The sequence below is a fragment of the Rutidosis leptorrhynchoides genome, chromosome 2, assembly GCF_046630445.1.
Source record: "Rutidosis leptorrhynchoides isolate AG116_Rl617_1_P2 chromosome 2, CSIRO_AGI_Rlap_v1, whole genome shotgun sequence".
In the NCBI taxonomy this organism is placed as follows: domain Eukaryota; kingdom Viridiplantae; phylum Streptophyta; class Magnoliopsida; order Asterales; family Asteraceae; genus Rutidosis; species Rutidosis leptorrhynchoides.
Window position 1 is genome coordinate 365,128,384 of NC_092334.1, and position 15,348 is coordinate 365,143,731.

The 15,348-nt window shown below is 33.8% G+C and overlaps 1 protein-coding gene and 1 pseudogene across 1 annotated transcript; one reads left to right on the forward strand and one right to left on the reverse strand.

Moving 5' to 3' along the window:
- The first annotated feature begins 3,048 nt into the window (after positions 1–3,048).
- On the forward strand, positions 3,049–4,084 carry LOC139892032 (TLC domain-containing protein At5g14285-like). Its single transcript, XM_071875065.1, has one exon. It carries the CDS (start codon positions 3,280–3,282, stop codon positions 4,033–4,035), a length of 756 nt encoding a protein of 251 aa, XP_071731166.1. The 5' UTR covers positions 3,049–3,279; the 3' UTR covers positions 4,036–4,084.
- Positions 4,085–5,862: 1,778 nt separating this feature from the next.
- Positions 5,863–9,896, reverse strand: LOC139888967 (lysine histidine transporter 1-like; annotated as a pseudogene).
- Between the last annotated feature and the right edge of the window lie 5,452 nt (positions 9,897–15,348).

Sequence of the window (15,348 nt, forward strand, 5' to 3'; positions counted from 1 at the left end):
AGATGGTGAATGTTAGGTCATTATTATCTGTGGCAGCCATGTATGATTGGGAGTTATGTCAAATGGATGTTTCAAACACTTTCCTTCATGGTGATCTTCTAGAGGAAGTTTATATGAAGTTACCTTTGGGTTATGTTAGTAAGGGGGAGTCAATTGCTAAAGTCAAACATGGTCAAACTGATCAAGTCTCCAGATTAAAAAAAAATCATTGTATGAACTTAAACAAGCTCCAAGACAATGGTTTGCACAGTTGTTAGATGCTCTTATTTCCTTTGGTTCTGAACAATCAAAGACAGATTATTCATTATTTACAAAAAAGGATCAGAACAATTCACTGCTATCCTAGTTTATGTTTGATTTGTTGATAACTGAGAATAGTACAAGTCATATTGAACAGCTCAAAAAGTCAACTTAAGTCTACTTTTCATATGAAGGATTTGGACATAGTGAGTTACTTTCTAGGCTTGAAAGTTTCTAAAACTAATCAAGGTATTTTTGTTTCTCAAAAGAAGTACACTCTGGACTTATTAAAGGAAACAGAGGTTATGAACTTAAAACCTTACAAATTGCCTTTAGATCAAAATGTTAAACTAAATGCTGATCGTGGCACACCTTTACTTGATCCAGATATTTACAGAAGATTTATTGGGAAACTAATATATCTAACCATCACCAGGCCTGCTATATGCTATAGTGTTCAGCTTCTTAGCCAATTCATGCAAAATCCTACCTCTGTGCATATGCAATCTGTTAAACATCTTTTAAGATATCTTCTCAATGCTCTAGATCAGGGTATTCTTTTAGCTAAGTTTTCTGCAGTCCAATTAAAGGCCTACTGTGATTCTGATTCGGCCAACTATCCTATGAGTAGGAGATCTACCACAGGATATTGTGTTTTGTTGGGAGAATCCCGAATATCTTGGAAGTCAAAGAAACATGCAGAAGCTGAGTATAGAGCAATGGCAATCACATGCTGTGAAGTAACATGGTTATTAACTTTGTTAAAGGATCTAGGTCTAAAAGATTTAGGTCCAGTTGAACTACATTGTGATAATCAAGCTGCCATTCATATTGCAGCTAATCCAGTATTTCATGCTCGTACGAAACATATTGAGGTTGATTGCCATTATGTACGTGATCAATTAAAGGCAGGCTCAATCAAAACGAAAGATATTCCAACTAAACAACAACGTTTTTACAAAGATTCTTTCTGTTGAACAGCACAATAAGCTTCTTGGTAAGTTAGGAGTTTCCACTTTATCCAACTTCAAGCTTGAGAGGGAGTGTACAAGTCAACATAGTCAAAAGAAGGTCAAATGACGTTTGCAGGCAACCACATGGATCTTTTTTGTAAATATTTGCAGTGCAGGGTAGAAACTGTAAATATTGTAAAAGTCTGTTGGTTTGTTATTTTCTGTTAGGGTTCATTTCCATCGAACGACATATATATAAATTCGATGTAATGTAATAGAGTTAGTTCAATTGAAAGAGAATACAGTTAAGTGTTCCAATTGTCTATCGAAACCCTAAGTCATCATTGTCCAATTGTCTACTCAGGATCACGAACAAAACAAAAACCCAAAACAAAAATCTGTTAGGCGATATATTTAACTATATTATATGTTTATGCATTTAGCCAGAAGGGCCTTTTATTATAAAAGTCCATTAGGTATTTTGTTAGTATCTTGGACTACTTATTCTACCAATGTTCATCTCTTTTAGTTAATAAACATTAATCGTATTTCAATATGGAACCTTTTTATGACAATTATCCTCTTTCGTATGCCATATACCCATCCAAATTTAAGTGCTTATTACCTCAAATGGTTGACTCCGTGTGTCATTCAACTTTAGCAAGTAATATTGAACCACGATCACAAACCAAACAAAAACCCACGTCCTAAAATCTCATGAAATAGGAGATCGCTAACTAAACTGTCTGCACCACTTGAACCATTAAAACAAGGGACCTTGAATCACTTATAACCACAACTAACCACCACGCCGATCATACAAATAAAACCTGATACATCCACGAACCGACAACAACTAACCAACGACCACGAACTGACACAACCCGCAAGCACGAAACCCACAACCACGAAACTAAACCCGAACCTACCTCAAACCTACATGCAAAAGAAATCTCCGCGTGAAAGAAAGATGCAACGAGAAGAACACAGACGCAGCGGTGGAGAAAATAAGCCGAATATATGCGTGGAAGGAAGGTTAGGGACTCGACACACCTAAACGAAGGCAGAGCTCCAGTGAACTCGTAACGACGACAAAGATAAAAAAACGTAAGAGTATTGAAACTTCAAAAATACAGCAGACCAAGCGACTAAGCGAGAGAGGGAAAAAAGAAACCGAAAAGGAGAAGACGATCACCTCTGACCACCGGCTTAAAAGCCGGTGGCCGGAACAATAGTGTCAATGGCGGTGGCTTGTATATAGATGTAGGGTTCTATTTTAGTTATGAAAAGAAGAGAGAGGCTCTTAGACCTAAACGAAGGGGTCTATTTATTTGTTATCTTTATTAAACGTCAAGCTAATACGGAGTACACTTTAAAGGTTACATCTTTATCATCTTTGTTCTTTTCATTAACGAACACTAATACAATCTCGATTGATTCATGATTAATATATCAAAATTTAATGATCTATAATACTCACTAGCTCTTGAACTTATTATCTAAACAACAACAAAACTCAATTCCACATGTGTGTGGTATGAGGAGGTGAGACGTACACAATCTTTCATTTACCCTAGAATAAAGAGAAATCATTTCTCATTTCTCCAACCCGAGTAAAACACTCCCAAGAGTAGAGAAAGTCCTCCCTCTTTCTGTTCGACGGATAAAGAGATTGTTTTAAAGAATACCTCCGGCAAAAAAAAAAATTAAAAAAAAAAATAAAAGAGATACAGAAACAAATTTTCGTGGGCGGTAACGTTAAATTTGCATAAAGAATCTATCATCTAATTCCTCAAATATAATATAATTCAAAAATAAAGCAAGAAAAAAAAAAAAAAATATACAAAATATTTGGCGGTTGACACTTCGAGAGCTGCCACTTGGTTTTTGCTTTTTCAGCCTCTCAAATTCATACATCCTCTCGTAAATCTCGTTTTCATCACATATACACACCCATATACATCTATATCTCAGAATCAATTCGACTAGATTCTCTATAGTTGACCTTCAATTTCACCTATCAGGGTTTCAAGTTTCAATCAATAGCATTTTAAATGTAAAAATTAGGGTTTCATCTTTGAATATAATGGAAATTGTAACGCTAATTTCATCCTTACCGAATCTCCCGCTCTTTTTCTCGAAGTTCTTCGTGATTTACTTAACTGCTCACTTGATTTTGTTTCGCAATTGGAATTCAAAACTCCGGGCTGAAGCTGCGAGCTGTTTGATCTCACTTGCACATGGCACACCTGCTGTTATTTTAGCTTGTAAAGCCATACTTGATGACGTCACCTATGGATTTGCATCGACCAATACTGATTTTCAAAATAGTGTGTTGGAATACAGCATTGCTTACTTTTTAATGGATCTATGTCATTATGTAGTTTTTAACCCTAATGATGTGCTCTTTATTGGCCATCATTTAGCTACACTTTTTGTTTTTTTAACATGTAGGTATCTAGTGGTTCATGGAGCTTATGGTATATTGGTTTTGCTTATACTGGCTGAGGTTACTAGCTTGTTTCAAAACGTTTGGACGCTTGCGAGTGCGTTGAAGTCGCAATCCAAAGTTGCAGACCAGGTGTTTGATGTAATGTCTCCTCCGTTTTATGCGTTTTATTCTGTTGTTAGAGGTTTTTTGGGGCCTTTTTTTGTTTATAAAATGGTTGTGTTTTATATTAGTGGTGATGCTGATTATGTTATTCCTAGGTGGGTTTGGGTTTCTTGGATTATTGTTGTTGTTGGTGCGATTTCGGTTAGTATACTTTGGATTTGTAACAGATGGATCGAGTTGTATAGAGAAAGAATAGCTATATATGATATGGACCAGAAAATTAGATAGGAAAAGTTGATGAATTACTTGAGATTTGAACTCTTTATCTTGTATGAATTGTCAGTTTAAATCCAAGAAATATTATGTACCTTCGTTAGTTTTATGAAAACTTCTATGGAGTTACAGAAATAATACAGTGACAGACGATTTTTTTAGCTGCCAGCACTTGTACTTTTAAAGTCGTATTGCGTTTTCTATGCTATTGATGACTAATGCAGATATAATACAATCTAAACTAGCATTCTATTATTGCTCTTGTAGCTTAATGTGTGATGTAATTAATTTCACAATATGAGAAACATCTTTCAGTTAACAACTCAATGTCTTTTTCAATAGTACTACTTTTAGCACTTTGCTAATCATCTTTGTATTGACTGAATTTGCTTGTGTACTCTAAAAGGATGCGAAGTAATAGAATATGTAGATTTTTTGTCGGAAAAATGCCCGTCATTTCAAGGGAAATAGGAGATACAGCAATCATTAAGAGATGCATATCTGTTGTATATGGTTAATGCAAACTACTCACATTCAATTTAGAAACAAAAGAATCTATGAGAAACATATAGATCTTTTGGGTTAGCTGGTTTGTACCCCATAACTTCTCTGGCTTGTATATGATAAGACGAGTCAGAATGCAATCTTGGTTGTGCAACTTCCGGTACTATGTATATACAGATCTTTCTCTTTTCACATGTTCATATTTGTATCCTTGTCTTTACTAGAACCAGTGTGTGTGGAAACTTACAAAAAAAAAAAAAAAAAAAAGAAAAAAAAAAAAAAAAAAAAAAAACAAAACAAAAACAAATGAAGACCAAATGGCATGGCAGGTATCATGGATGTAGTTTCCCTGTTTTATTCTGGGCTGATGTAAATTCAGTGCATGTAATAAGTTAATTATATTGCATTATTCAAATACTTTTTGTACATGATTTATTTATTATGTTTTGTAATTTAATTGTGTTCTATGTTCTCTTCCTTACATATAAATTGTGTTCGATGTTATTTACTTTCCGATGATTATGTGTTTGTTTTTATTCGCTTGGTGCAAGGGCATGAGTTCATTTATATTAGTGATTGAATTTTAGTGAGTTTACCATGTAAAGGTACTTGATATATGGCCAAAGTTCCCGTCTTTTTGAAGGTTCAGCTTGACAAGTTTTTTTTTTTTTTTTTTTTTTTTTGGGCGAAAAAACAAAAGAACGTATATAACCAAAAAAACCTATGAAAAAAATAAAATGAAACCGTCCAAATCTCAAGATCAGAAAAAGTGAAGTAAAAATTGCAGATTCCTAATAAGGCTAGTCTTTGGTTAGTCAAGAGACTTGTACTTGCATGATGTAACCAAAGAGTTTTTGACTCGGCCGTATGAGGAATGATGGTAACCAATCAATGTTATGGGTTCAAGTTTCATCCGAGTCCATTTATATATAAACTGTGCGGTTGTATATGGGATTAGACTATTTGTCATTCTGAAAAATGAAAATATGACCTGTGATTATCTAGTGATTAGTGAACCTGTGAAAGGGCTCTTTACGAGACTTCAATAAACAACTATCAAATAAATGTTTGCTTTGATTTCACAGTGGAATCTGGAAAGAATATTACATTTACATATAATCACAGACGACGGAGTAAAAATGAATTGGAGGGAGGTTTGGAACATCTGCAAGTAATTTTCCTGACAGATTCCATGGACACCTCCCTTCTTAACAATCTTTAAACTCATGCATATATACTCTTTAACATATCTTAAAGGTATCTTTCTGTGCAAACTTATTTATATTACTTTCACGAGCTTCTTTAACGCATATACATACTTGGCCGTCTACATTTTTTTTAGGAGAAGAATTCGTAGTCCTTGGCTTCAACAATGATCTGCCTTAAACCACCTATAGGTGATACAATCATCAAAGCAACCCCAAATATGATGCAAACCTGGAAATTAAGATTGTGTAAATCAGTGTCAGCAGAAATGATCGAAATGTATGTAATAATGGTTAATAAATTAGGCAATGGCGTTTTGTCGAATACCCAATTGGCAATCCAAGATAAGCTCCACTTGCTTGGTTTGTATATTGTGAGCCACATGATGCAAGGCAACTAAATCATGAAGAGTAATAAAAAGAGATCAATCGTTTTACTTCAAGACACTTCAAGACACTCGTAAAAAGACTACGAACTAGGAAAGTGTTAAAGTTTCTTACAAAGTATGTTGTTGGTGCGAACGCGAATCCACCAAAGAAACCAAGCAGTCCACCAAAGAACGGGAAGCAAATACCAATGAACATTGTTAATGCTGCAGCAAAATAAGGATCAACCAATAAAAACATTATCTCCATATTCGAGGTGGCAAAATGGCCGGGTTGTGTTACACTTGTAGTTTTCTGTGCGTTTCACTAAGGGTTGGGTGATGTAAGATGGGCCTGAATTTCTCTGTCAACTTAACTTTTACGAGGTTCTGCAGTATTGTTACCTGTTTGATTCCTTTCACCCAAATGACCCATTGTAAGTAAATGGGTCGAAATCGCCCTCTAGAGTAATTTTTGCCCAAGTAGTTCTAACTTACCAACATAGATATTCCTTGTGATAAACCGGAGTGTAAAGCTTGGGGTGAAATTCATATTCTTGACAAGCACAGTTTCAATCATATCAAACACAGGCATTGCATAAATCTACATAAAACACATTTTAAACTTTAGTTCAACTGAATTATATTCATCTTTTTCGGTAGAGATAGATTTTAACCTGATAGCTTCCAATAACGTGAATAACAACGAACAAATTAGCCATAGCTATGAGCCACACCGGCTTCTCTAAACTTATAAGAATATTATCCGAGACCTCATTACCAAACATCCAGTAACCTATAATTGCAACCGGAAAATAGCAAATTGCTACAACGATATAGGCAACAACCACCCCTTTCCACATTGGACCCTTTGATGGGTTCTCGGGGGTTGACGGAATCGTAGCTTGAATTTCCAACACTACATTATGGCCTGCGTATGCAAACGCAACGTCACCCAATGCACTAAAGAAGTTGAATACTTTCCCAGCTGTTGTACTCGCCTTATATCCGTATTGTACGTTTGGCTGCACTCCCTTTGCGACTGATGCTGACCATGCAATAATAGAGTAACTGCATCACATCAATTTCTATTAGTTACTGTATATATTTCGTAGAGGTGGTAAAATGAGTAGGCTAGGTAAACCTCAAAAAATGGTTTCTTTAATATATGACAAAATCAGTCGGGTCAAGCTGATGTGAAAACACTTGTGCTCAACTTTTTAGCTTATAACAAATCTCTAATGAAACCAATATGGTCATGAAAACGATATTAGTACGATAACAATCTAAATTTGAATAAAGTGATTTACGAGGTTGGATACATAAATACTAGGCGACCCGTTTGACCCTTTTCCTTGATAGTTTATAGTTTCCATTTTATTTTTCATTGGACACAGAGACGATTCTATGTGTAGTTGAGGGTGTCCCGTGACACCACTGGTTTGAACTTTTCTTTTTTAAACAAATTTACTCTTAAATTGTATAAGATACTACTAAATTTAGCTATATGGCCCCGTATAATTTTAAAATTTAAGGTAATATGGAGGTAAACAACCAATATAGTACCCTTCAAATATAATTAATTTTGAAAAAAATGTGTCACCCATTTGAGTTTTGATATAGGACGTGTTTAAAGTTACAATTAACCCAAGTTGACCCTTAATTGCCACCTCTAACATTTTCTCCATTCTTTTTTTTTTTTTTTAATCAAGAAATTTTTAGAGTACCTTAGAGACATGATTGCCGCAGCCAACGATACCCCAGATATCGAATTAAGATTGGGGAGATGGGAGAGAACAAAATGGACCGAAGCAAAGATCATGATGAAGAAAGTGAGTTTAATGTCTTTGCAGTTATCATTGCATACAAGATCATGAAATTTCTTTAAAGATTTTCCTCCTGTGACCATATACACGATGTTGACCCCGACTTCAACGATGAGCTGTTGTGGGACCACTATGTAAAGACCGAGCTTTTCGCCAAAGGCATGCTGGCCTAGTTCGTGATATCTGTCGAACCGTTTCCCAGGTACCATCTCATGCATCTCAACCATCTGCCATAATGTGTATAGAGTTACAACCCATGATATTATCATTACTGATACACCAGGTCCCCTGAAATTTTAAACAAAATAGTCGTTATAAGAAACCATTTTATAAAGTAATAATAAAAATAGTGTTTTTTTAAAATAGCTATAAGAGCTATCTTTAACATTTTAAAACATGCTTATATAATTTGTAACTTCCTAGTAACTACCTAGTGACTTCTAATAACCAACTTTTACGAGTATAGCCTTAGGACTATGATTAGGAAAAGTGTAAATAAAGCCTTTTCGTAAGGTGTTGTTTGTTTTTCATTCTTATATTATATCTTATGTATGCGCGCCCGCTTACGTTTTACTGCAGACTGTTTGTTTAATAGAAGACATAAGATAAAATAATGTCTTATTCAGTCTGCAAAATCGTAGACTTAAAAATATGATTCTAAGGTGTTGTCCGTTTTCATTCTGTAAACCTTATTATGTCTTATGTCTGCGCGCACGTAGACGTTTTTACTGTAGACTATTTTTTTCTTCTTCTGAAGATAAGATAAAATAATAGTTATTCTGTCTGCAAGCTCGCAGACTTAGAAATATGATTTTAAGTGTTGCAGACAGGATTAAGTTATTTTGCAGATGTAAAATCAAACAGTCTTCACGATTTAGCATGCAGACCTTTAGACCACATCTTCTTTACAGATATGGTCCGCAGATCTTCAGACCAAAATAAACAGCACATAAGTGCTACAGACAGAATTAAGTTATTTGCAGACATAAAAATAAATAGTCTTCACTATTCAGCATACAGAATTTTAGGTCACATCATCTCTACCGACATGATACGCAATTCTTCAGACAAAAACATATTAAATAACAAACAAACACCTTACTAGTCAAACACTCAAATTGTAACCTTTAACTTATTGGATGGATTTCATTTTTGGCTTAGTTTCTATTATACTCGTTTGACCCATTTCGAGATTAAGCATAGGCCAACTCAAATTTATCAAAATTTTCGGTAATCGGATTGACATTTTCTCTAAACTTGGGAAATAAAATATTGAACACTAAAAGTATATATCCCAATAAACTGGGTAAATGGATGAGGTTTTCTATTCAAATCAGGTGTACACGACCATTTCGCTGACCACCCCAAAATGTTTACCTAGAAGGTCTGAACATTTGATCTCTTGATCGAGAACGTCAAGGCGTCTTAACAGTAACGGTTCAAATAGACCAAGATCATTACGACCAAAAATGGTAACCAGATGATGGTAAGTAGTACAACAACTAATTTTTCTTTAATCGCTCACAAACTACAAAATCTTTTAGCTGACCACATAAAGTTGCTACTGAAAAAGACACTGACCAACCAAGTTCGGACATAGCATAAGGAAGACTTAACACTCCAGCTCCAACCATAGCAGTAACGTTGTGGAACGCTGAATACCACCATTTTGCGTTCCTTGATGACGTAACAGGAAGCCATTCGTCAATCTCCCTCTCTCTTTCTGTTCTGTTATCAACCTATACATATATAGTTTAAGTCATCATCATTTAATTTGCTAGACCATATCAAGTAAAAATATTTAAATTGAAAAAGAAATAAAAAGTGTCCAAAAGTAGAAAACATAAAAACACATACTACAAGAGGTGTTGTAAGTGTCATGTTGTAATTTACAAGATAAGAAATGTATGAATCTGATTTGTTTTTGCATAGAGCGTTATTTCTGATTTCTAATGTCCCAATTTATTTGTAGTGGTTCAAATGTCTTAGTCTCTTACTTGTCGTATGGAAAATAAATAAAGCTAGAAATTTCAACTTTACGTGTCACCATCATATCATATATTTTCACTGTTGCGCTCTTTCGTAACGTGTTGTTAAGTCGTCATCGTGGTTGTTTTGTTATTTTTAAAACAAATATCAGACACGTGCATAGCGTGAATTTTGATGTATGCTGCTTAACTGAGTTACCCTATGTTCACCTTATTGAACTCCAGATCTCTTTTGAATATCGACCCTCTATCTTGGGATGGTTGTAAATATAAATTTTTCCTTGTTCAGACTACCTGATTACCTAAGACAAGTTTTGTTGCTTAAATGTTCATGGTCTATCTGACAGATTATTTCGTGGCTGTTTTCAATCATTTTCCTAACCACACCATAATATATTGTTAGTATGATTAAACATGAGACATTTTATGAATATATTTAAACCTCAACTTATAAACTACTACTACTACTACTACTCATTCCAATAGTTCACAGACAAAAAACACGCAGTTTTAGGAAATCCCACTAACTTCATTTCTCCACCAATGAAATATCTTCTCTCTCCAGATCCACCAATGAAATATCTTCTTTCCTTTCTATTTATGGAAGTGGACTATCAGAATGAGACAGCCCAAAATGGAATACTGCCCTATTGGAATGAGACAGAGGTAGTAATAGACAAAGTGGGAGAATAGTCAGGGAATAGTAACGCCTTTATGCTTTACCAGCTTGTACGCTGCGCAGAAACACTTGTACTCACAAGGGCCAGTAGTGACCTACAGTATTTTTTTAACTGTTCCGCCTTTTTTCCCTCTACAATTTTCCCTAAAGGCCCGCACAACAACGCCTTCTCCGTTTTTTTACTTAATTTTTTTCATCCAAAAGATGTTACACAAAAAATGTTTTTACATAACTACACTTTTATGTCGTACACATCATAGCATCTCCGCCACAACGCGCGGGTAAGTTTGAGAATAGTAAGTGAATAGTAACCACTTTTACGCTTTAAGGATTTGTATATCGCGCAGAAACAGTTGTACCCACAAGCCCAATACTGAGCTACAGTTTTTTTTTTTTTTTTTTTTTTACAAAAATTCTCCTCCTCATTCTCTCCTACAAATTTTACTGGATGACTGTACAAAAACGTCGTCCCATTTTTTAAACTATTTTTTTTTCATCAAAAATTATCATAGTTTGGAATAGTAACCGGTCTCAAGCTTCGACGACTTGTACGTTGCGCAGAAACAGTGGTACTCACATGGTTCACTACTGCGCTACAGTGATTTTTTTCCAAATTCGTCCTCATCATTATCCCCAATTTTACTAAAGGACTATACAAAAAAGGTTATACCTTCTTTTTCCTACAATTTTTCATATACATTGTTAAAAAAATGGCGCGGCATCGCACACACTCTAACACTGGTTTTGACTATTTTGAATAATCCTCCTGTGCAGTAATTGTTATACAAATATATACCCAACTTATTTGATTTGATATCTTCGTATACAAGTGAAAACCATGAATCTACTGTTAGGTGAAGATTCAAAAATTTCTAGATTAATTTGTAATTAAAATATATATATATATATATATATATATATATATATATATATATATATATATATATATATATATATATATATATATATATATATATATATATATATATATATATATATATATATAGTGGTAGGATCAAGAGGGAAGTAACCAATCGTGTGACAACCCGTAAATTTCCGGCAAAATTTAAACAAAAATCTTTATATGATTTCATTTAACCTCAACTAATTCTGACGATTCACGAACAATTATTTGTAAATAATTACGCATTAATTTGATATATTAATATTATTATTATTAATATCCTTTTTAAACAAGATATCAATAATTAATATCTTTATTATTAGTATTGTTATTATGAATAAAAAAAATATTGACAAATATTCTTGGAAAAGTAGTAAATCAATTTGTTTATTTAAAAAAAATATATATAAAAAAATCCTTAAAATAAATGATTTTTTTAATAAAATAAATAAATAAATAAATAAATAAATTACTTTTTAATTAAAAATTATAATGAAAAACTACTTTTATTATTTTATTTTGTGCATTATCTCATGACCTAACATTTAATACTTTTGAATTTTAAAATCCCATTAAAAATTAAAATATTTCTTTTTCTTTTAATTATTTTATTCTTTTTACCTAATTTTTTCAAGTATAAATACCCCTCATTTCTCATTCAAACTCACACCAAAATTTCTCTCATTCTCTCTTTGAAGAATTACTACTAGTAAGTATTCTTTTCTTACTTTTTACTTTTTACTTTTTACTATTTACTTCGGTTTATTTTTTTTTACCGAAACATGTAAATAATATTATAAATTATATGCAATTAAAATAAAAATAAATAACATGTTATAATTAGTAATATATGTTACTAAAAATTATAAAAGTATTTTTATGAATTAATATATTGGAGTTATAATTAAAATCGAATTAATGAATATATATGTATATACACACCTAACGTGAAGGTTATAATTAAAGATAGCGTACAAAGACTACAAACATCACCGCTACTTGTGGCCTAGGGTGATCCTTGTTACCATTATGGGACGCTTGTGGATCTCGAATGCCAAGACTTAGATTCTGGTCAAGAGATCCTGGGCCGCTCGGTAACAATAGATCATTCGAGTGACTTGCATGTTAGCGACGAAGTTTGGGCGAGATTGTACAACATCTTTGTTAAGAATTATAACCCGAACATTCTTAAACTAGAAGCTTACTATAAGTGGAAGTTTTTCATAAATAGTAAGTTTCCAAAAATAGAAACTATTGAGAAATAGGAGCTTTTCTCGAAAACCGTCACTGTCAATATAGTTGCTATATTAATAAACATACTTTATGTCAAGTTAGACATTAACTAATCAAACGTTATACCTCAAGGTTGATATCCAGATCACTTATTTGCTTTACTTTCCTTCTTGCGTGGAATACTTCAACTGCTATTTAATGTAAGTTCATCTGCTCCCTTTTTATATATTTTTGGGCTGAGAATACATGCGCAACTTTTATAACTGTTTTACACGTATCAACTATTAAACTGTGATATGTTGGGCTATGACCAGCAAGTCCCCAACCGACAAGTATAAACGATAACTTGTACGGGGCAAACTTGAAAGTCTAGTCTAAATATCAGTACCAACTATTAAACTGTGATATGTTGAGCTATGACCAGCAAGTCCTCAACCGACAAGTATAAACGATAACTTGTACGGGGTAAACTTGAAAGTCTAGTCTAAATATCAGTACCAACTGTTAAACTATGCTATACCCGACTATGTCCGACTAAGTCCCTACAATGATATTTTTAATTGCTGCGGCATTCTTAATTATTGGGGATAGGCCTATCGGGAGTAACGTCCCCGATACATTTGACTAAGTCTTTGTATTACTTGATAATGAAATTAAACGACAAGGACAGAACAACTTGTCACGGGACAAACAACGTTTAGTTTAAATATCACGCACTGGCATAACTTTTTGATCCTGCGGGAGATCAACTTGACTGGATCTGAGTGATCTACTTATGAAAAAAAATCTTGTGGTCTAACACTATTACTGAAATCATTATTTATGACAAACCTATAAACTCACTCAACCTCTTGTTGACCTTTTTAAGCATGTTTATTCTCAGGTACTTAAGTATTGCTTCCGCTATATATCTACTGCTTTGATGATGATTGCTTGCTATGCTTGGAGTCTTCATTACATATCATATCAATTAAAGACATTTATCTTCCTCTGCAAAACTCAACAAAACGTCTCATGTAGAGTCGTTCTCGTTTATACAACTGTGATTTGATATAATTAGTCACAAATACCCCAAGCCCTATTTGGGGGTGTGAAAAATCGGGGGGAAGCAAAAAAATTTTTTTCTTCGTTTTTTGAAAAAACCTTGTTCACGAACATTATAGATGAGATGAAAATATGAACATTTAGTAGAGACACTTTGTGATAAATGTTTTTATTTTGGCGGGAAAACGCTCGAAGAAGTAATATATAACAATTCTCGTGTTTTTCGAGCGTATGTTAAGGTTTTAGCTATTGGGGTTTAGATATTAGGGTTTATAGGGTTTAGATATTAGGGTTTAGAAATTTAGGGTTTAGGGTTTAGATTTAGGGTTTAGATTTAGGATTTAAATTGAGTTTTTAACACGAACGATTTAGAGTTTAGGGCATAAACCCAAAACACCAAACCCTAAACCCTAAACTCTAAATCGGGCTAGATTTTACTTCACAAAACATGAAGAAAAAAACGTTCATATTCTTCACGAACAATATTATCTTGAATGTTATTTTTGTCGATCGTTTTTCGCCTAAATAATAACATTCATCACGAAGTGTCTCTTCTAAATGTTCATATTTTCGTGTGATCTTGATGCCGGAAAAAAATTCCAAAAAAAAGGGAAAAAAAAAAATATTTTGCTTCCCCCCGCTTCCCCCCGATTGGTTACTTCCCCATTGACTAATCAAACATTATACCTCAAGGTTGATATCCAGATCACTTATTTGCTTTACTTTCCTTCTTGCGTGGAATACTTCAACTGCTATTTAATGTGAGTTCATCTGCTCCCTTTTTATATATTTTTGGGCTGAGAATACATGCGCAACTTTTATAACTGTTTTACACGTATCAACTATTAAACTGTGATATGTTGGGCTATGACCAGCAAGTCCCCAACCGACAAGTATAAACGATAACTTGTATGGGGCAAACTTGAAAGTCTAGTCTAAATATCAGTACCAACTATTAAACTGTGATATGTTGAGCTATGACCAGCAAGTCCTCAACCGACAAGTATAAACGATAACTTGTACGGGGTAAACTTGAAAGTCTAGTCTAAATATCAGTACCAACTGTTAAACTATGCTATACCCGACTATGTCCGACTAAGTCCCTACAATGATATTTTTAATTGCTGCGGCATTCTTAATTATTGGGGATAGGCCTATCGGGAGTAACGTCCCCGATACATTTGACTAAGTCTTTGTATTACTTGATAATGAAATTAAACGACAAGGACAGAACAACTTGTCACGGGGCAAACAACGTTTAGTTTAAATATCACGCACTGGCATAACTTTTTGATCCTGCGGGAGATCAACTTGACTGGATCTGAGTGATCTACTTATGAAAAAAAATCTTGTGGTCTAACACTATTACTGAAATCATTATTTATGACAAACCTATAAACTCACTCAACCTCTTGTTGACCTTTTTAAGCATGTTTATTCTCAGGTACTTAAGTATTGCTTCCGCTATATATCTACTGCTTTGATGATGATTGCTTGCTATGCTTGGAGTCTTCATTACATATCATATCAATTAAAGACATTTATCTTCCTCTGCAAAACTCAACAAAACATCTCATGTA

Excerpts from the sequence above, each read along its gene's own strand:
- LOC139892032 (XM_071875065.1), top strand. The coding sequence starts at position 3,280 with ATGGAAATTGTAACGCTAATTTCATCCTTACCGAATCTCCCGCTCTTT.